The 21,205-nt window shown below is 40.7% G+C and overlaps 1 protein-coding gene across 2 annotated transcripts in view; it reads right to left on the reverse strand.

The window, feature by feature from the left end:
- The window catches only part of jade1 (jade family PHD finger 1), a 140,412-nt gene that overhangs the window by 48,286 nt on the left and 70,921 nt on the right, over positions 1–21,205 (reverse strand). For both annotated transcript variants that reach the window (XM_060851774.1, XM_060851775.1), the window contains exons 4-6: positions 20,484–20,641; positions 10,618–10,808; positions 1,733–1,944 (exon numbers count right to left, since the gene is read on the reverse strand). In XM_060851774.1, coding sequence (XP_060707757.1) covers positions 1,733–1,944; positions 10,618–10,808; positions 20,484–20,641 — 561 coding nt within the window. The remainder of the gene's footprint in view (positions 1–1,732; positions 1,945–10,617; positions 10,809–20,483; positions 20,642–21,205) is intronic.

Consider the following 21,205-nt stretch of genomic DNA (forward strand, 5'->3'; position numbering starts at 1 on the left):
ATCATGAAGAGACACAGGTAATTATCCTTTCCCCGCTATCTCCACAATCTCTATCACCCAATTGTCTCCTCTTTCAGGATGGCAACCGGTGGCCAGAGAAATTCCACAGAGGTTAGCGTTGGACCATAAATGTTCACGTTATATATTAATGATCTGGACAAATGAACTGAGGGTGTTGTTGCTAATTTTGGAGAAGACACATAGACAGAGGGAGGGACAGATAGTGTTGAAGAAGCAAGAAGACCACTAAAGGACTTAGTCAAGCTCAGAGGGGGGCAAAAAAGTGGCAGATGGAATACAACTTGGGAAAATATGAGATTGTGCACTTTGGTAGGAAGAACAGCAGTCTAGACTAGTTTCTAAATGGAGAAAGACTTCGTAAATCTGAAGCACAAAGGAATTAAGGAGTTTTAGTTCTAGATTCTGTTAAGGTTCAGTTGGCAATGAGGAAAGCAAACACAACACTAGCATTCATTTCAAGAGGGTTAGAAATACAAGAGCAGGAATACACTGCTAGAGCTGTATAAGGTTTTGGTCAGATTACATCTGGAATACTGTGAGCAGTTTTGGGCCCAGTTCTAAGGAAGGATATGCTGGTATTAGAGGGGGCCAAGAGGAAGTTCACAAGAATGATCCCGGGGATGAAAGGCTTGTCATATGAAGGGTTGTTGAGGACTCTGGATGTGTACTCAATGGCATTTACATGAATGAGAGGGAGATCGGATTGAAACTTACAGAATACTGAGAGGCTTGGATTGAGTGGAAATGGAGAAGAGATTTCCACTAGTAGGAGAGACTAGGACCAAAAGGCACTGCCTCAGGTGTAAAGGGATGACCATTTAGAACTGAGATGAGGAGGAATGTCTTCAGCCAGAGGGTGGTGAATCTGTGGAACTCATTGCCACAGAGGGCTGTATAGGCCAAATCATTGAGTGAATTTAAGACATAGATAGATAGGTTCTTCATTAGTAAGGGATCAAAGATTACAGGGGGAAGGCAGGAGACACCTATCAGCCGTTATCAAACAGCAGAACAGACTCAACAGGCCAAATGGTTTAATTCTGCTCATATCTTATGGACCAAACTACACCATCCTAGGACCTAGTTCAATTAGACCAAAATCTTATCTCACTGAGATCACTTTCTCCGACCTCTGCAACGTTGCTTGCCACCGTCAATTCTTAGCCATGCTAAACTAATTGTTACCCCTGGATTTGAATGTGCAAAACACCTGCTGGCCTGGCCTTCCATTTTCTATTTTCAATTAAACTCAAAACCCTGCCACATGATTCCAGTTCTACACTGCCCACCATCCACATTCTCACGGTGTAGATCTGGCTCTCTGTCCTTGAATACATCACATCTGAAATTCTTGACTTTTTTTTAATCAATCACTCTGTGCCACGACCACATCGTATCTTGAGATTTGCTTCAGCCTAGCATCTCCTTCTAAATGGTCCATTCTTCATGCACAGACACAGAATCTCACCAGGGTTAGCAGAATGATCAGCCACTATCCGTTCTACCTCTGCAACTCCCTGTTTTCAAAATGTTCACCATTATAACATGGAACTATAGTTAACACCATACTAGCTGTATACATTTTCCATGCTTAGCTTGATTACAGGAGCATGATACTCAACAATTATGTTCTACAAGCTCATCTTCCAATTGAATGAATGTGCTCATTCAGTAAAACAGATGAACCATGCAGGAGTGCTAGCAATCTTACCTGATGGACGCATATATTACATTTGTCACAGAAAACCATCTCGTTGTCATCCTCGCCATCTGGAGACTGGCACACGTCACACACCACATCTTCATCGTATTCAATTCCTAGTCCTTCTTCATTCTCAATGGCATGGTTCATGTTATCGTAACATCTACGCTCCAGATCCTCCATGACTTTCTCCATGGTGAATTCATCCAATTCAGCCATCCCTGACAAAGTTAGCCAAAACATTCTGCATTAATATTGTACCAGTTTGCATTTTTCCATCTGTTAATAATTTTATATTTTCTCATTCATTCCAGCTCTACACAGGCCAGATCTTGCGACCCCAAAAACAGTTGGCCAAAATGCTTCACATTGGACATCAATGGTACTGCTGCAGGTTCATTTAATCTGGGTTAGCAGTCAAGAGATGGATTATTATTTAAAAAGGTATTTATACTAAAGAGAAAACAGTACACTTTTAGTAAATCTTATATGAATCGTATTGGTCACAAGATCTTCAATATAACCTACCGTCTGAAAACAATTCAAAAACATATTAAAGTAGAAATCTCAACCCTGTGTAATGTGTTGGGAGGACAACTTTCATGAAGGTGTAGTTTCAGCCCATCTGATATCTTGGCTGGTTTGAAGAGTCTCCAAAAAACCCAGACAATTCTAGGCACTGTACTAACTCACAATCCATTCCATATGTTAGTAACCCTGAAGACATTATTCCACAAGCTGTCTCTGCTTTCCTTAGCTCACAATTAAAAATTACACAACACTAGGTTACAGTCTAACAGGTTTATTTGGAAGTACTAGTTTTCGGAGTGCTGCTCCTTTGCCAGCTAGCTAGTGGGGCAGAATTCTGTGTCTTATGATCCTGCCCCACTAGCTACCTGACAAAGGAGTAGCACTAGCTCTGAAAACTAGTACTTCCAAATAAATCCATTGGACTATAACCTGCTATTGCGTGATTTTTACCTTTGTCCACCCCAGTTCAACACCAGCCCTCTTCATCATTCCTTCGGTCACAACAAACATTCTGAACCTGCCGGCTCAATTATCAAAAGTATCTTTTTAATCAATCTCAATAATCTAATCATCAAAAGGCATTTGATACAGTGTCGCACAACAATTGAGGAAAATCATATATTGTAGTATAAAAAGTCAGTAGCAACATAGATACAGAATTGGCCGAGTGATCAAAAACAGAGTTATGATCAATGGATGCTTTCTGGATTGGAGGAAGGCTTGTAGTGGAATTCCCAGGAATTGGTATTGGGACCCTTACTTTTCCTAATGGATATTAATGATCTAGATCTCATTGTGTAAGGGCCATATCTTAAAATTTGCAAATGATACAAAACTTGGAAGAATTGTAAACAATGAGGACATAGTGGAACTCTAGAAGGACATCGGCAAATTAGCAGAGCAGGCAAATAGGCAGTAGATGAGTTTCAAATCATAGTGAGAGGTGATGCATTTCAGTAGGAAGAACATGAAAAGGCAATATAAAATAGGAGGTTCGATTCTGTAAAGCAACCTGGCTCAATATGTGCCCAGATTATTGAAATAATAGGTGGATGGAGCATTAAGTAAATCATATTTGACTTTATTAATAGGCGCACAGAAAACAATAGCAAGAAGGTAAGGTTGAGCATGTATGAGGCACCCATTAGACCGCAGCTGGAGTACTGTGTACAGATCTGGGCACCACATCAGAGGAAGGACGGAAAAACATTGGGGAGAGCACAGAAGCAATATTTAAGAATGACTCCAGCAAGGACGAACTTTAATTAGGAGGCTAGATTTAAAAAGTTAGGACTGTTTTTCTTGGAGAGAAGGTGGCTGAGAGGAGATTATTATGATAGAGGATTTAAAAATCATGAACAGGCTGGATTCTCAAAAAGAACAAGGACAATAGGTCATCGATTGAAAGCGGTTTGTAAAAGAAACAAAGAAGCAAAGAAAAATACATACATTCAGTGAGCAGTTAGGGTAGGGAATGCATTGCCTGAAAATGGCAGCTGGTTTAATTGAGACATTCAAGAGGATGCTAGATGTTTACTCGGATAAAATGATGTTCAAGGATATAGGAAAAAAGCAGGAGATTGACACCAGGAAATGATTCTCATTTAAAGGGCCGGTGGAGGATTGATGGGCCAAACAGCCTCCTTCTGCACCGGAATATTTCTGGGATCGTCCATGATACCCAAAGGCAACAGTAACTTCAACCTTTCCCCTTTCACGTCAATGAGAAAAGATTTAACTCTCCAACACATCATTTATATTACAGTGGTTTCAGTACATGCATCTTTCTGATGGCAGCAAACTATTTATATCGTTTCTCTGCCTTAAGGGCATTGATTTGTTTGTTTGTCGTGAGTTGATGAACTAGTACTTATCATTGGAACCGATGCCAGGTGCGCAGGACACATGCTCAGACACACCTGAATTTACTGAGCCTTATTGGTTTGCAAACTCGTTGGTATTCAGAAAATATCCGATTCAAAATTGTACATTTGAGTTTCCTAGATTTCTCCTATGAGAGAACAATGGTCTGAATTTTTTTGTCACAGTATCAAAGTTCGCTAGCTGAACCAAAATGCTACCAATGGCCTGACTCCAGATGCCCTTCCACTGAACTCCACACTTACCATTTCACACCAGGGGACAAGGAACTGAACTGTGCATGGTTATGGTTCATGAAGGCATCTGCACAAATTAAAATTCAGGTGTCTTCAAACAAATCCACTTAAAGCTCGATATCCAAAACACCAGACTTGATATTTTTCAGGAGGTCTAAAGCTGCTAGAGTTAGTTGGAGAGGTAGGATACCCCTTTAAATAGGGCTGGAGTAACCTTTGAGAGAGCCAACTGCCCTTTGAAAGAAGTCAAGTGCCTTTTACAATTTTTAAAAATTGACATGAAGTTGTTTAAGAAGTGGATAAGTTTGTCAAATCTGTCAAGTAGTTAAGGCAATGAAATGTTGACATCCTTAAATCTTTAAAAAAAAAGTGCTTGCTATTTCATTCTGCCTTTTGACATCAGCCTCAATGCCATGATTATAGAGTTTATGCTGTGTGACTGATTTCACAACCTATCGTTAGCACAGTAGGATGTCTGTCAGTTCACAGTTTAATTAACAGCTCCAAATGAAGTTTAATGATGCTTGTTTTTATAAGGGATGAAAATGTGGAAGATTGTGAAAGGCAGTAACTGAGGTTTTCTTTTATATCAATGAGAGTTGTTTAATACAATGAAGCCATCGATAATCACAGAGAAATTTTTTATTTCATCTTTGCATTAGATGGCATGAAGAATATGAGGGGCTAAAGGAGGGTGGGGTGAGAAACTTAGCTTGGATGAAAGAAATGAGGGCCATAAAAGGCTAGGTGGAAGACCATAATTTGGCAAGGATATGAGGGGGCACAGGTTTATGAAGGGACCATGAGGTAATATGGAGGGGTAAAGAACAATAGGGAGGTGGCCCCGGTTAGATTGAGCAGGATACGGTAAGGCTTTTTCTTGCTTTCTTTTAAAATTAATAAAAGTACCTGTGCACTTTGAAGCTTGAACTTAATGTATTGGAATATTTCTGTCCTCCTAAGGTGGGCGGCATGGTGGCACAGTGGTTAGCACTGCTGTCTCACAGCGCCTGAGACCCAGGTTCAATTCCCGACTCAGGCGACTGACTGTGTGGAGTTTGCACGTTCTCCCCGTGCCTGCGTGGGTTTCCTCCGGGTGCTCCGGTTTCCTCCCACAGTCCAAAGATGTGCGGGTCAGGTGAATTGGCCATGCTAAATTGCCCGTAGTGTTAGGTAGGGGGTAAATGTAAGGGTATGGGTGGCTTGCGCTTCGGCGGGTTGGTGTGGACTTGTTGGGCCGAAGGGCCTGTTTCCACACTGTAAGTAATCTAATCTAATCTAATCTAATCTTAAAAAAAAGGTGTTTGTAGACAGCATAAGGAAAGTAATTAAGAAAAATAACAATGATATGAACGCAAGTCTTATAATATTTACAATAGTTCAGGAAGTGCTTGAGGACAACACAGTTTGAAGATTCAATGCATTGAAACTTTGTTTGCTGACGATTATACGTTGTAAAAAATGAAGCTCACATTTGAGTTTGGGTTTCCCGATTTGTATTTCATCTCAACATGTTCTTCTGCCAAGTAACCATTTGTCACAAAATGTCACATTTTGTCACATATAAAGAATTGCACCAATAAATCATCATACACATGCTGCTCAAAACTTTCATCTCACAAGGTACACACCTCATTAATAATCATCCATTCAGCTACATTTTGTTGCTGCACTGATCATAACTATCATTGAGCAAAACTAAAGCTGTCACCAATATAAAACAATGCATTAAGAAAACAGATCACTCTTTCACAGATGTTAAAAATGCAGTGCACACATGAAACAATGCAAAAACATAAAAGAACCATGACCTGGTAATCAGTTCCAGGAGAGAGTGTGGAATTTACAATATTAAATGGAGAAAACTGTCATGAAGTGTGAAATGCCTTTACAACTACATCTTTAAATACCCGATAGCTAGTTGGTGAAGGATGAAATCACAACATGCCCTTACTCAGCTTAGATTTATGCAGAGTGAATCCTTTCAAATATAGACCTCCGAACTCAAACTTCACCCCAACACAAGCAGATGTCTCTAAGTTATTACATGAGCACATGTGATTGTTGACCTTCATTTTCATATATTAACCATAATGACACACAATTAACAGAAGTATTCATGTTTGCAATGACCCGCATTCTTTAAACAACTTTCCTTTCCCTCTTTTCATGTGTCTTCACAGCAATCTTGAACACTGTATTAGGGAGATTACATGGTGTCCTCAGAATCCATACAGTGCAGACAGGGACCATTCAGTCCACTTAGTCTGCACTGACCCTCTGAGAAATATCCCAACTAGACCCACACCTCCCCGTCCACATCATGCCACATTTCCCAGGGCTAATCCACCTAGACTGCATGCCCCTGGACTCCATGGGGCAATTTTTTAGCATGGTTAATTCACCTAACCGACACATTCCTGGACACCATGGGTAATTTAGCAAGGCCAATCCACCTAACCTGCACATTTTTGGACTGTGGGAGGAAACCGGACCACAGGAGGATGAATATGCAAATTTCATACATAGAATCGAACCCTGCTCCCTGGTGTTGTGAGGCAGCATTGCTGACACTGAGCCACCATGCCACTGTTGGAATGCTTCTCTGGCTTCCTCTCAAATTTTCCTCTTGCAAGAGAACATCTGGCATTCGCTCAGCATCTCTAGAGTTGGGACCAACAGATCAATGGGAAGATCATTACATGGAATTTAGAAAGAAAGAACTTGCACCTTTCACGAACCCTAGGAATCCCAAAGCACCACAGTCAATGAATTGCTCTGGAAGTGTGCACTGTTCACTGTTATAACGTACTGTTATGATTCTTCAATCTTTGTGAAATATGTGCATCAACTGATATGCAGTAAGATGGGATCATTTGGTCCACTGAATCTGCACTGACCCTCTAAAGAGTATCCTAGCCAGACACACACCTCTCCATAAGTTATAGGAGTAGAAGCAGACCACTCAGCCCATCAAGTCTCCTCCACCATTCAATGAGATCAGAGCTGATCTGATCATTCACTTTCATGCCTTTACTCCATAATCCTTGATGCCCTCACTGATTAAAAATCTGTCCATCTCAGCCTTGAGCTAGTTGAGAGATAAAATGTGGGCCAGGAGCCTGGAAGCTTCAACTACTATCATGGGATATCTTACACAAAAGGAGATAGGAGACAAGGCCTTGACTTAACCTCATACTGGCACTTTCAATGTGTTAGCACTTCATAAGAGGCACAGTGGATAAGTTAGGGTGAGAAAACAGTGCTGATTTGTTCTGATCCACAACCAGCAATCCAGAGTTTACCTCTTAGTCTCCAGTAAAATTTAGCTTTACATTTCTACTATCATGTTGATGCTTCAGATACTACTGCCTGAGGCTGAAGAAATCCCTATCCACAACCTATCAATGCATCTGACAAACTACCAGAACTTTGTTTAGTGCATCATCTTCAACTGGAGAAGAATTGTACAGGATTTTATTCTATTCTGCTACATCACAGAGCATTGAAGCAATTAGAAGATTTATACTGAATAAAAGTCACGAAAACTCATATATGCTCTCCTAATGTAGATCACAGTGTACTATACAACAGTCAAATTTTGCCAAGTCTAATCTGTGCCAACACAAACTGAGAAAATCCCAATTTTATCCTGGACCAAAGGACGATGAGCTTGTTACACTCTAACCAGTCTGGTTTGTAGAAATGTTTAGAGGAACATAATTCACTAACAACTAACCTGTTATAAAGGGAGAAAAACTGTACTACACGCTCTGCATGCACACAGTAAAACTGACCATGTACACTAACCCTCTGGCTTTGCAGGTATGATGCTGGGAATGTACATCAAACAAAAAACAACTGGGAACCACTCAGCTATCTTCTAATCACGAAACCGAAGGCCAGAAAATGCTTTTGTGGCTAAATTTTCACTATGTACTCATGTTGGCAAAGTCCCCTGCTGGTATTCAGTCAGGAAATAAATCCATATTATGCACAGTGTATTATCCTGTGATCTGCTACGGAAACAGCCTTTAAACAGTTTCTGTCGTCTCATGTCACACACATCTCAACATTAAATATCTCTATCAGCTGTAATTTATCCTGCATCACACCACATCAATTTAACATCATTAATGTGCTGAGTGCATACTAAGGAGATTTCAACATGAAGAAATATAAGACCAGGGAGGCACACTGGATTGGAATTGATTCCTTTGCCCATGTTTCCTTGCAATAAAAAAAAGCATCCTTTTTCGGTTAATTTCCACTTTTTTACACTTGACCAAAAGTAGCTTTGACATGCACACACATTCATTCCATAATGTGCAGCATGCTTACTCTGTACTATGCAACATCAAAAGAAAACAGTAATCTTTCATCTTGTTTGAATTTAACATTGCTATCTGGAACAGTCAAAAGTCCCAAGTGAAGCATTTTAGTCTCGTTCTTAATCAGAACACATTTGCACCGTAAAATTGTTTAAAACCTGGCACAAATTGTATAACTTTTTAATTTTCCAAGAATGAGTGGCATGGATTCATACAAGCTTATGAATCAAGAGCAGGAGCAGGCCATTTAGCCCTCAAGTCTGCTCTGTCAGTCAATAAGATCATTGGTTAGAGACAAAAAAAACTGCACATGCTAGATTCCAAGGCAGACAGGCAGGGGGCTGGAAGGACACAGCAAGCCAAGCAGCATCAGGAGGTGAAGAAGTCAACATCTTGGGCGCAACCCTTCTTCAGGGCACTCCAGGATCATGGCTGATCTATTCATGTTTAGAATTCCATATTCTTTTCTACCTTCCATAACCATTGATTGCAGTCAGGCAAGGGAATTAATCTGTCTTAAAAATATTCAATGACCCCACCGCCTGAGGCAAATTGCTCCAAAGTTGCACAAAACTCTCAAAGAGAAAGAGATTCTCATTTCTGTCATAAAAGTGCAATCCATAAATCTTAAACACTGTCCCCCATTCTGGATTTACTCTAAAGAACTTATAATGTTTCTACCTCCACCTTGTCAAGACTGTTCAGGCTCTTCCATACTGGGGACACCAACTTACGAACAGCCAATTTACGAAAACAATTCCATACAAAGGGTATAATTTTGAAGAGCCGCTACTGGAACAATTCCTGTACTTACAAATGGTTCCTTTATACTGTCCTGCATTGTGATCTGACTTGTGTACAGTTTGTTTTGTGAATGGATTCCAGAATTCGCAATCTAGGGACTCTCTGTGCTTCAATCAAGTCACCTCTCATTCTTCTAAATGCTAGTGGAAACAACACCTGGTTTTCCTCATCAGACAACCCGCTCCAGTTATCAATCCATTAAACCTGCTCTCAGCTGCATCCAATGCATTTACATCCTTAAGCAAGATGACCAAAATTGCACACATTATTTGAGATCTGGATTACCCCATATAAAAGTGAAGATGTTATACTTTAATTATGTTCAGTTCTTCTTTTAACGTAGGACTGTGTTCTATTAGTTTTCTTAATTACTTGTATCTGCATGCTATTATTTTGTGACTCATGCACTAAATCACCTTGATTGTACTGTAACTGTAATTCTGCAGGTATTCTCCATTTAAGTAATACTCTGCTTCATTGTTCCTGCCAAAGTGAACAAGTTCACACATTCTCACATTAAAACCCATCTGCCAGACTTGTGTCCACTCACTCAACCTACCGTTGCCCATCTATGTTTCCTTACATCCAGTTTCTGACCCATCTTTATGTCCTTTACAAATTTAGCAACCATGCCTTTGCTCACCTCATTCAAGTCATTCCACACTTTACTGCATAGCAGCAGTGATCATCGAAAACTAATAACCAAGTCAACTTGTCTTTCGTGGCATTGGTTTTATGTTGGATATTCTTCTTACAATAGTGTCATGGGATCTTTAACATCAATCAAAACAGACAAGACTCACTTTTAAAAAGCCATCTGCAATGATATTATGATACTCCCCCATTACTGCACTGGATAAGAGATTCCATTCAAATCCATGAAAGAAATTGGATGGAAGCTTGTCCTGGACAATGTGCATTCCATAACTGGTAAAAACAAATTTGTTCATTTATTTCCTTCCTAGTTAAATACATCATTGGCAGTAAATAACACTGTTAAAGATTGTAGAAGTTAATAGCTTTTGTAAGTTTCCAATAAAAGCAATTCTTAAAATCTGTCATGCGTGTGGCAACCTTATTTTGCATGTAGTCTGGCCAAAAAATATCATACCCATTCCTATAAATTCTTCATTGAGCATGTTTAACCAGGCTACATCCATGTCATCCAAGTCATAACGGCACACACTTTCCGCAAGTGTGCGGATATCCACGTAACCAAGCTCTGGGGGCTCAGAACCAGAGGAGTGAATATATTTTCTTGGTCTGGCAAATGTCACAGCTTTATCCTTTTCCTCAGTAATTCTGCAAATACAAAGAGAAAAAAACTGTCAATTTACGTACCTTATCATCAGGGTTGTCCTTCGGACAGCAAATTCAAACATTTAAAATTAGAATCTCTCAACGGCTTTGTTAAGAAATTTGCTCAGTGATTAATTAGACTTAGATTGATCATTGAGTTCCAAAAACTTCATTCACTTATAGGGTCCTTTATTGGTGCAGCAACACACAATATTGACATGACTGAAAATTTGAGGCAGCTACTTTGTATGTCAGGGAGGAAATAGCTGGTGGACCAAGTCTGGCTATCATGTGCATTTACCTACTATTCTGTTGATATTTCAAACAAGTTAGGAAGTGCCGCACAAGAGATTAAATCACATCCTTCATCTTAATTAGAGGTAACAAAGTAACACAATGTAAAGTCAGCATCACTGGAGGTCAGTTAGCTAGTTTGGTGTAGAATGACACCAAAGGTGTGAGGTCAATCGTCATAACAACTGTTTTAGTCAATGCAAGACCTGCTTCCTCACCTTGTCTCACACTTGCCTATGTGGTGCCTCTCAACTAACAATGGAGAGACACATTTGTGCTTCATTATGCACTATGGTTAGATACCTAAATTTAATACAGGACAATAAAGTACCTGGAATGCCTGAGCTGAAACAGATGCTGCCTTGAGTTTGCTCAACTTACACCGATCTCAACTAGTTGCAGGTAGGTAAATTACAAAACAAAAAGCAAATGTTTCAATCAGGATCGTATTGTGAGAGAGGTCAAGACATACTTTATCCTGTTGCACATTAATTGAATCAAATTTAAATTTCCAGCACTCATACTTGCTTTTTTTTTGCAGATACAGTGGAAGTGTTTTTTTTCCTGAGTCAATATATCCCACTCTGCAGGGATTGGTTCAGTGCCGGCTCATGTCCACACTCTTGAGTTCTGTGGCACTGCATATCAAACTCATTCAGTCCTCCTCGAGTACTGTGAAATCAGATACAAGGAGGGGAAAAAAAAGCTCCTTTTCTGGCACTGTTACAGCCTACTGCTTCTGTGCGGCTCTTGTCCAAACATGGAACAGCGAAGAGGTAAGATCTAACTTGCCACTGAAAGCTGCTTCTGTAACATTCATCAGCTGCTCGTGTCTATTATCTTTGCAAGAGCCTTGGCAATAAATAGTGCAGGCTTTTCAACAGCTGCAGATCCAGATCCAGATTCAATCTTCACCTACATTGCAGAGAAATCAGGAGCTGATCTCCAACTAATTACCCACACACCCCAGACTCAGATTCAAATGACAACTTGTATTTTGCTCTTATCAACCTTTAAGCTCTAGATGGGTCTAATTCAGGTGACATTTACCAAACAAACAATCAGTAGAGTAGTGTGCACCTTGAACCAGCAAATGGAGGCAAGGAAAGAGGTGGTATATCAAAAACAGAGGAAGTGAAACTTTAAGAGGTTTTGTGCCTTGCCGGGGGAAAAGGTGACCGTCTGTTTAAGACCTTAACAAGCTGAGGATTTGACATCCACACCTCAAGGTACAGGAACTGGCATTCTCAAGCACTGCTTGCCCACCTGTTTGCCAGTAGATCTTGGGAGCCCCAGTGCGCAACTCTGGCACTGCAAGGAGATCCATAAAGAAGTGTCACAATGCCAGAGAGAGGCAAGCCCCAGGCTTTTACGCCAGGGAGGCATTCTAAGGACAGGGGCTGGGGAAATAATCTAGAGGCCAAACAGGGAGACACAGGTGGGGGGAAGACAACCTGTGGGTGGACTGAGTGAAATAACTCCCATGAAGTAAACTCTCGCTCCCCCTTAGCAGAGTCATGTGTCCACCACTGGCATTACTGATGCCATTTCACCCCGCTGCCTAATCAGATTTAACCTGGTGCAGAGTCTTCTCCCCATCAGCAAATCTGCTGGAGCTATCCTTGTAGGTGCATGAGGGGCAGTCCTATAATCAAACAAGAACTGGGACAGTTTGGTATGTAATGAAGCTACAGGCTGTTTCTTTAAACCTGCCTTCAAAGTCTGGATTGGTCTTTCTGCCAGACCCCTGGATGATGAATGGGTTGAATTCCATTCAACTTCAGGAAAAACTCAAATTCCCTGCTGGTAAACTGCCCATTATCTGCGACCAACAGTTCCAGGAGTCTGTGTATTACAAAAGATCACAAGCACTTCTTTCATCGTCCCCATATTTGACAAATGAAGTCTATGCATGTCCAGCCACTTTGAGTGGGCATCCACAATACTAAGAACAGTGAGCCCATAGGAGGCCATTCCCGTGAATGTGGGGGAGCTGCTGGAATTTAGTCCTTGTTGGCACTATGGGCACTGCCCACCAACACAGCTATGCCTGCATTCAATCCTGGCCACCAGACATAACTTCACCCTAGCACCTTCATTTTGGAAACCCCTGGATGACCTTGGTGGAGTTCAGCCAGCATCCGGTGGCAACCTTTGCTCAGGACAATCACTCCTACTCTCCATAATAATATGCCATCCTATTCTGTGATCTGGTCTCGATTGGTCCAAAAAGGTTTCAATCTTGGTTGTGACAGCCTTTTCGTTTCCCCCATCACCACCAGTTGTTTTATTTTTGCCAGGACCGGATCTTTCTGAGTCCAAAGTCTGACATTATCAAATGTGATTGGATGTGTCGAAAATATTTTACAACCATTGCGAACATGTCCAGTGGTAGCAGTCCCAGTGAGGTATCTGTCAGCGGGAGGTGGCTCAGTCCATCCGCATTTGCTACTTAGCCTCCTGGGCAGTGTTCCAACTTGGGATCATACATCCTCAATATTAGAGTCCACCACTGAATTCAACCTGAAGCTATGGTTGACACTGCCTTGTCTGACTTAAGTAGACCCAGCAGGAGTTTGTGGCCTGTAATTATTCCGAATTTATACTTATAAAGGTATTGGTGAAACTTCCTGATTCCAAATATGACCATCAAGCTTCCTTCTCAATCTGGCTCTGCATTAGCCAAATGCTATTGGGTGTTCCACTGCATTGGGCCATCTGTGAGCTGATACTACCCTGAGGGCAAATGGGGAGGCACCACATGTTAATAGCATGGGTCATATCATGCTAACACCTCTGAGAATGATAGCTGTTTCTTCACTTCCCTAAAAGCTGTGGATTGACTATGGGTGACCATTCCTAAGGCTGACACTTTTTTTACGAGTTAATGTAAAGCTGCCAGGATGGAGGCTAGGTTATATATGAACTTTTCGGAGTAATTCTACAGTCCAAGGAAAGATGTATGCTCCTGTACAGACGTGAAAGCCAGGACACCTTTGATCACCCTCATTCTATCTTCCAATGGATCTAACCCAGTCTTGTCAACTCTGTAGACCAAGTAGATCACTTGGGGTGCTTGGAACACACATTCTTCCCTTCTAAGGTGTATGTCCTCCTGGGAAAAATGTCTAAAGGCTGCTTCCAAGTTCTCCTTAATGGTCATCCCTGTTATTATCACATCATCCAGGTCAATGGTTACCTAGGGTATACCTTGAAAATGCTCTTCACCATCCGCTGAAAACTTGCACAGGCTTGCTTGCTTTACCCCAAATGGCAGTCTTGCGTATTGCTACAAACTCCCATGAGTATTAATTGTAGCATACTTCTGGGTGTCCTCATCTAACTGCAATTGCAAGTGCATGTGGCTCTTGTCCAGCTTCATAAAGGACAGCAACCCCAATGAACAGGCCAAACCCCAACCCCCCCACCATCCAGGGCAACCCCCAACCCCCACCCCCAGGGTAAGGGGGGGGGGGGGGGGGGTGGGGGCGGGGGCATTACCTTCCACCAACTTTGGTGAAAGAACTGCTTTCCTATTCTGCTTCACCTTCCACTGTGCAGCATATTACAGCAGTGGAAACAGACTGAGTGACTTAAGTGGGCAATAACTGGCCACCACTTAAGAGCTTCATTAGGGTCAAAAGGGTGACTGGGAGAGGTAAATGTTGTCTGGTCACTGACATATACTACATATCCAATAGGAAATATGCCTAGCAGGGAGTGGCTCTACAATCCAACCCTATATTTAGTCATAACCCATCACCCACATACCAAATGAGGTGGTACAATGACTTGCACTGCCCCACTTTTAGTTGTCGCTCTTCACTGCTGTCCGGTGATCAGCTGAGGGGAGTAAAATCCTGGATGAATGACAGACATGTGCCACCAACACTCATACTTCCACTCAGGAAAGGTACAGGAGGTTTGCTGACAATTAGTACCATTGGTGCCTGAGTTGCCTGCAACCAGTGACAATTCTAAAGTGCACCCTGTGAACAACAGAATCTCCCTGGGGTCTGGTGTAGCAAATACAGCAAGATTTCTTAAGAATGTTGCCTATTACACACAACTGTACACTGTCAGCTGACCGCTCAAAATCAATTCAAAAGTAGTTTCAATTTGGTAAATGAGGATATCCATAGAATATTTTCATCCTTCTGCATGCAAGGTGGCTAACAGTAATTCATTCCATTGAAACTGCAAAGCTGTTTGACATCTGCAGGGTGAAATGTCTATGGGCACTGGTCCACCAGATGCCAATGGTGCCATCAACAGCTTCAACAGCATCATAGAGCCACTCAGCACAGCTGGAGGTCAGCTGGCATTTTTACTCTGAATCAGGCTTCTCTTCAGGCCATTTAAAAAGTAGGTTAAAAAGAGGAAAGGATGCTAGAAAAGCACAGCAGGTCAGGCAGCATCCGAGGAGCAGGAAAATCGAAATTTCGAGCAAAAACCTTTTATTCCTGATGAAGGGCTTTTGCCCGAACATTGGCTTTCCTGCTCCTCGGATACTGCCTGACCTGCTGAGTTTTTCTAGCAACATTCTAATCTAGACTCTGATCTCCAGCATCTGCAGTCCTCACTTTTGCCTAAAAAAAGGGGAAAAGTTAATTTTGAAGATTCATACGCACACCAACACTCTGTATTGAATTAATCAAAACTGATATTGACAAGAGTATTGCACTGTCCAAAGTGCTATCACTTGGATATGATGTTAAATCAAGGTTTTGTCTTCCCTGTCAGTTCAATTTCAAAGAGTCCATGGCACTATGTGAACAAAAGCAGGCAAGTTTTCCCATTTCTTGGCTAATACTCATCTCTCAATCAACACAAAATGTGTCTGATCATTATCACATCCATAGGGACTTACTGTGCACAAACTGGCAGCCACATTTCCTATATTACAAGACGACAACACCTCAAAAGAATTTGTATAAAAATCAGATGATCTTATTTCAGACTCGCAACAGTCACAGTAATTTAATCTTTTTTATTAAAACCTCAAATGTATTTATCAACTTTCCATATTTTTGGAAGAACCAGTTGTTATGTAAGGTACTACAGAAACCTAAATCTCCCTTTTCTTTGGAGTTAATGCAAATGCACATGAATGCAATGCTCACAACAGAAACCTAACAAAAAGTTAATCTTTCAGGAGACAGGGATGACAAAAAAACAAGAGATATTGGGAAATGTGTGCTTATTCTGTTTTGTTTCAATTTACTCTTTGCAACCCTAGTGGTATCCAGCCTTCACTCAAGTTTCTCAACAAAAGACATGAATTGAATCAGGAATTTCCTCAAGAGAGAAGAATGTAACATTATAGAAGCAATTCTAATACGGCAATACTAGCTAGTGTTAAAGCAATTCTGATACAGTGATACCCGCAAGTGTTAAAGCAACTCTAATACTGCCATACCAGCAAGTGTTAAAGCAATCCTTATACAGTGATACCAGCAAGTGTTAAAGCAATTCTAATATGGTGATACGAGCAAGTGTTAAAACATTTCTAATATGGTGATACCAGCAAGTGTTAAAGCAATTCTAATACGGCGATACCAACACGTGTTAAAGCACTTCCAGGTGTTGTATCAAGCTTTCTGTGTAAAATGAAGAAGTGTTGAAAAGAACTGATTTCATACGATCCAGTTGAGCTTTAGAAGCTGCCAATGGTAACTTTCGTAACAGGTGGGGGATCCTTATTTTCTAAAGAAATGTCGGAGTTATAGTAGCTCTTTTTATGCATTGCTTCTGCATTGCCATTAGGAGTGACATAATAAAGCACGGACCTTGCCTGAAGACGAGTGCTGAGCAGAAGTAAAGTAAATTAGTAAGTGAAAAGCCAATAACCAAAGGCAGATCCAGGTCTTGGATCATTAACCACAATTATCCAAGCTAAACTAAATTGGAAAATGCCACTAGGAAGCAAAGTGGAAAGTGTATGTTCCATTAAAGTCAATGGAATGTGAAGTTAGTGAAGCGTATGGCAGTCAGTCTGCTAGCACCCGCACTACACTCCTGCTGAAAATAAAGGTACAATCCACAGTTCCATCTTTTAAAATCCATGGTGTATGGAATTGAGGAGCGAGTTCAGAAATTATTCTTTATAAACTGTTTCTACAAGATGAAGAATGAGCAAGGGAAATAACAAAGAAATCTTCGTATGACTATAATGTGTCTGTGAATTCAGCTCAAGATCTCTCACAGTTCCAAGTGTCCCACTCTACACATCTAACCTAGTGTTTAACTAACAGTTAACCATTTCTAACCTAGAGTTACTCATAATTTGACAGTATGTTGATAACTCTAACTGATGTCAGTTTCACTTTACGATCAAATTCCCACTTCTGTATTAGATGTTAGTGGGTCCAAATTCCACTCAGTACTTCACCTTATAATCTGGACAGTCAATTCAGTGATACAACTATACAGAATATCACCGTTAGTAGCACCACTTGCTACATGTAACTTCCTAAAATCCTTTATTTAAAAAAAGCATTTGTATTCACAGTGCTACTTCAAAGACTTGATAACCACTTGGAGCTGCCAATCATACTGTGAACTAATAGCATCCCAATGTGATGATTATAGGTTGGATTAGTCAGCAGCGCCAATCCTAGAAAGAGAACCCTCAGATTTATGTCACCAGGGTGAAACAGAAAGTACTGTTTTTTTAAGAACACGGCAGATTGATTTTTGCAAATATTTATACAATGATAGCTCCCTCAAAATCTCTGACGAGATTGACATCAATTTTTTTATGCATGCTCAAATCTACTTCTAACAATTCTCTAAAGGACACCTTACGTCTCCCAAAAAAAAGGGTATTCCACCTCTCCAAAGAACTCTGGGAAAAGTTTAGACCTTCTCCTGACTAGACTAAAGCTATATATTTTGTACATCCCATGAATGAAAATAGAATCTGACTGAAGGAATGTGTGCTGTAGCATGATCGTTTGAACGCATTGTGAAAAGTCACAACACTCCCTGGTCCTCTTGGCCGAATAGATGGAACCTGGTTTAGCTTGGGTCAAATGCAGGCCTCCAGCATCAATTTTAACTTTATGTGTCATAGCATAAAAATTCAGGCCCAATGCTCTAGTCTGGTTCACCATTTGATTTGATGTTTCAAAGAGTTCAGTAAGCAAAATCATTGTTGAATTTTATCCTGCCCAGCAACTTACATTTATACAGTATCTTTAATGCAGAAAAATGCTTCATATTGCTTCAATGGAGATAATAAAAAATAAACAGATGCCAAGCTAATGAAGGAGATATCAAGAGGTAATCAAAGTTTTCACAAAGAAGGGGAATTATGGAGAGCCTTGATGGAAGAGGTAAAGTTGCTGAGGGCTTTGACACCGAATTCAGAGCAGCAAAGGGGAGAGGCTGCTGAAGGCATTGCTGAGTTAAGAGTATGGGGAATATAGATGAGTGTACAATCAGTGGAACAGGTTTGGGGAGTTGTGTTGGTAAGTTTTTGGTAGAAGTATTCAGATTTAGCAATGGAGGGAATTTGAGCTTCAAACTGAAACGGTGAGCAGAGGCTAGTTCAGCTAAAAAGAGGATGGTACTCACGGTCAGAGATATGGCATTCAGGAAATCTATAAGACTTGCAGCATCTTAGTCAATTAGTCTGATAATTAGTCAGATAACATACGTTTGCTATAGAGATGTAGGGTCATGGCAATCAAAGCAGCAGGCATACATGTGACAACATACCCCAAATCTGAAAATTATGCCAAGAATAAACTTGGGAAAAGGGATGTCCAGAGCCATTGGTGTAGGGTAAGAAGTGAAGCCTTGCTGATATGTTTATGGTAAACTCATTACCCAGACATCAAGTTTAAAACAAAATTTCTGTGAATACACACTACTACCATTTCCGCTCACCACCCCACCCCTCACCTTCTAATGACTCTTGACCCAGACTTGACCTAGTACGGTAAATAGAACTGTGCAAATGGTCGTGACTGAAGCAGTACGGATAAATACTGCCATCCTCCAGGTGCCTTCATCCCAAGAGAAAATGACAACATATTGTAGTGTTTTAATGTCTTCACTATGCAGTTCGGGCTTTTATTAAAATGAAACAACTCACTACACAAATACTTACTCACATGAATCAAAGATCAGAAGCATAACACCTGAATGCATTAACATTTGAAATGCTATAACATACAAAGCTGTGGCCCAATTGCTGGAAAATAGGATTAGAATAGTTGCAATTTTGACAACTGCCATGGACATGATGGGCTGAAGGGCCCCTTTCAATGCTGTAGAAACTCTAACTTTACAACAAACATTTTCTTGAGTCCAACATGTTTTCCACTGGAGAATGTATGTGTGATCCATGCTACTACCTGATGTGGTTTTGGCAGCTAAACATACTGGCTAGAAGGGCACAGCAAGTGGAGTTTGTAACATTGATTGGTCTTTTTCCAATTTAATTAAGTATTTAATATTTATAAACCATAAGACGTGGGAATGGGGACACAGGATGGTGGTGGTAGAAGGACTGTTTGTCTGGGTGGAGCAGCTGGAAGCGACCTTTAGGAAAACATCTAACCAGAGTTGGCAACAAGATTGTTCATGTCGTGGCTTACTTTTCACCCTCTGCTTTACTTCTGCATCTTTTGCCGTTCAAGAGAAAATTCCACACGTGTCATTGTTTTTCTAATTGGGTGGAACTGCTGTTGATCAACGAAATGTCAGAAGCAACAAATATGTTACCAGCTATTAGGCAATGGGAGACCAAGGTCCAAATCAAGATATCTAATCCATTTATCTTTCACCTGAAGAGGCTTTATGTAAACCTTTGATCTACTTCATGTAATGTTCCCAAGATCCATTTGTTAGGAAATCCATTAAAGCTATGATGAAACTCCACTGGAATGCTCAATCTTCTCATGACTATAAAGGTATGTCAATACAACTGTTTAAACCTGATCAGGAGTGCCTTAATCAAACTCAGATTTAAGCCTATTTTAATGGACTGTAAAAAGTCATTTTCTTGCACTTCAGCTAGCCATAATGCCAGTGAGATGGGTGAAAGACTTTGCAAAGTGGCCTGGCACCTAGAGCAATCATACATTTGAATGTTTTAGCACTGCCCACACCTTGCGTTTTCTTGAAGAAAAGTGTTCAAGAGGAGGAGTGGTACAGAAACCGTGCTCGCAATGCTGAGTTGCACCTCCAAACCACGGGATGACAGCTGGCCATGAAACCACGTCCTTAACCCATTCAACCTCCTGCCCGAAGTGATGGAAAGTTAAAAGGAAGATTTGGCGGGAATTTAAAAAAATTATAACTAAGCAGCGTGGTCCCATTCATTTTAAACCAACACTGGAACATAGACAACGCCACTGCACTCTACATCCATACCTGACAGTCGCTTGAGGTACAGATTCAGGGCTAACTGGTACTTGAACTCCCTTCTCCCATTCTTGTCTCCATGAGTCAGCCAGAATATAGTATTCATCAGAGTTCAATTGATGTGAATCATGTAGCTTCATTGCAGTTATTAGGTCTGTTCTGTAGACCTGACAAAAAAAAGACACAAAACAGTCATGTTAATGATTCCAAAATTCCAGAATAACAAGTAACAAGAAGTTACACATTAAACCATTATCACATAAATGCAACCAAACCAATGAAGTCTATGCCAATGAAACATCAAGAATTTTCATTTCCACCCATGAGGATCCTCTTAACTCCAGACTGGAACTCATTTCTACAGAGATCATCGATGTTCGGAAGGCCACTTTTATCTGAAATTCTAAGCCTAGCGGTTCCATGCAGGGACAAACCAACTTTTAATGTGAGAAACCAGTAAGATGAACTACAGGCTGTAAGAATTGCAACACATAAAAAAGAAGAATTATAGAATGGTTAAAGTGCAGGAGGGAGGCAATTCACTCTGAGCTGGTGCCATCCAGCGTTTTTCCAGTCACCCTGCGGATTATCTCTACAGATAATTATCCAACTTCCTTTGGGACAGGCACAATCAAATCTGCCTTCATCACAGTTTCAGTCAGCCCAGATCCTAAATTGTAAAATAAGTATCCTCACCTCACCCCTGATTCCCTTGTCAATCACTTAAATTT

The sequence above is a fragment of the Hemiscyllium ocellatum genome, chromosome 36 (assembly GCF_020745735.1).
Source record: "Hemiscyllium ocellatum isolate sHemOce1 chromosome 36, sHemOce1.pat.X.cur, whole genome shotgun sequence".
In the NCBI taxonomy this organism is placed as follows: domain Eukaryota; kingdom Metazoa; phylum Chordata; class Chondrichthyes; order Orectolobiformes; family Hemiscylliidae; genus Hemiscyllium; species Hemiscyllium ocellatum.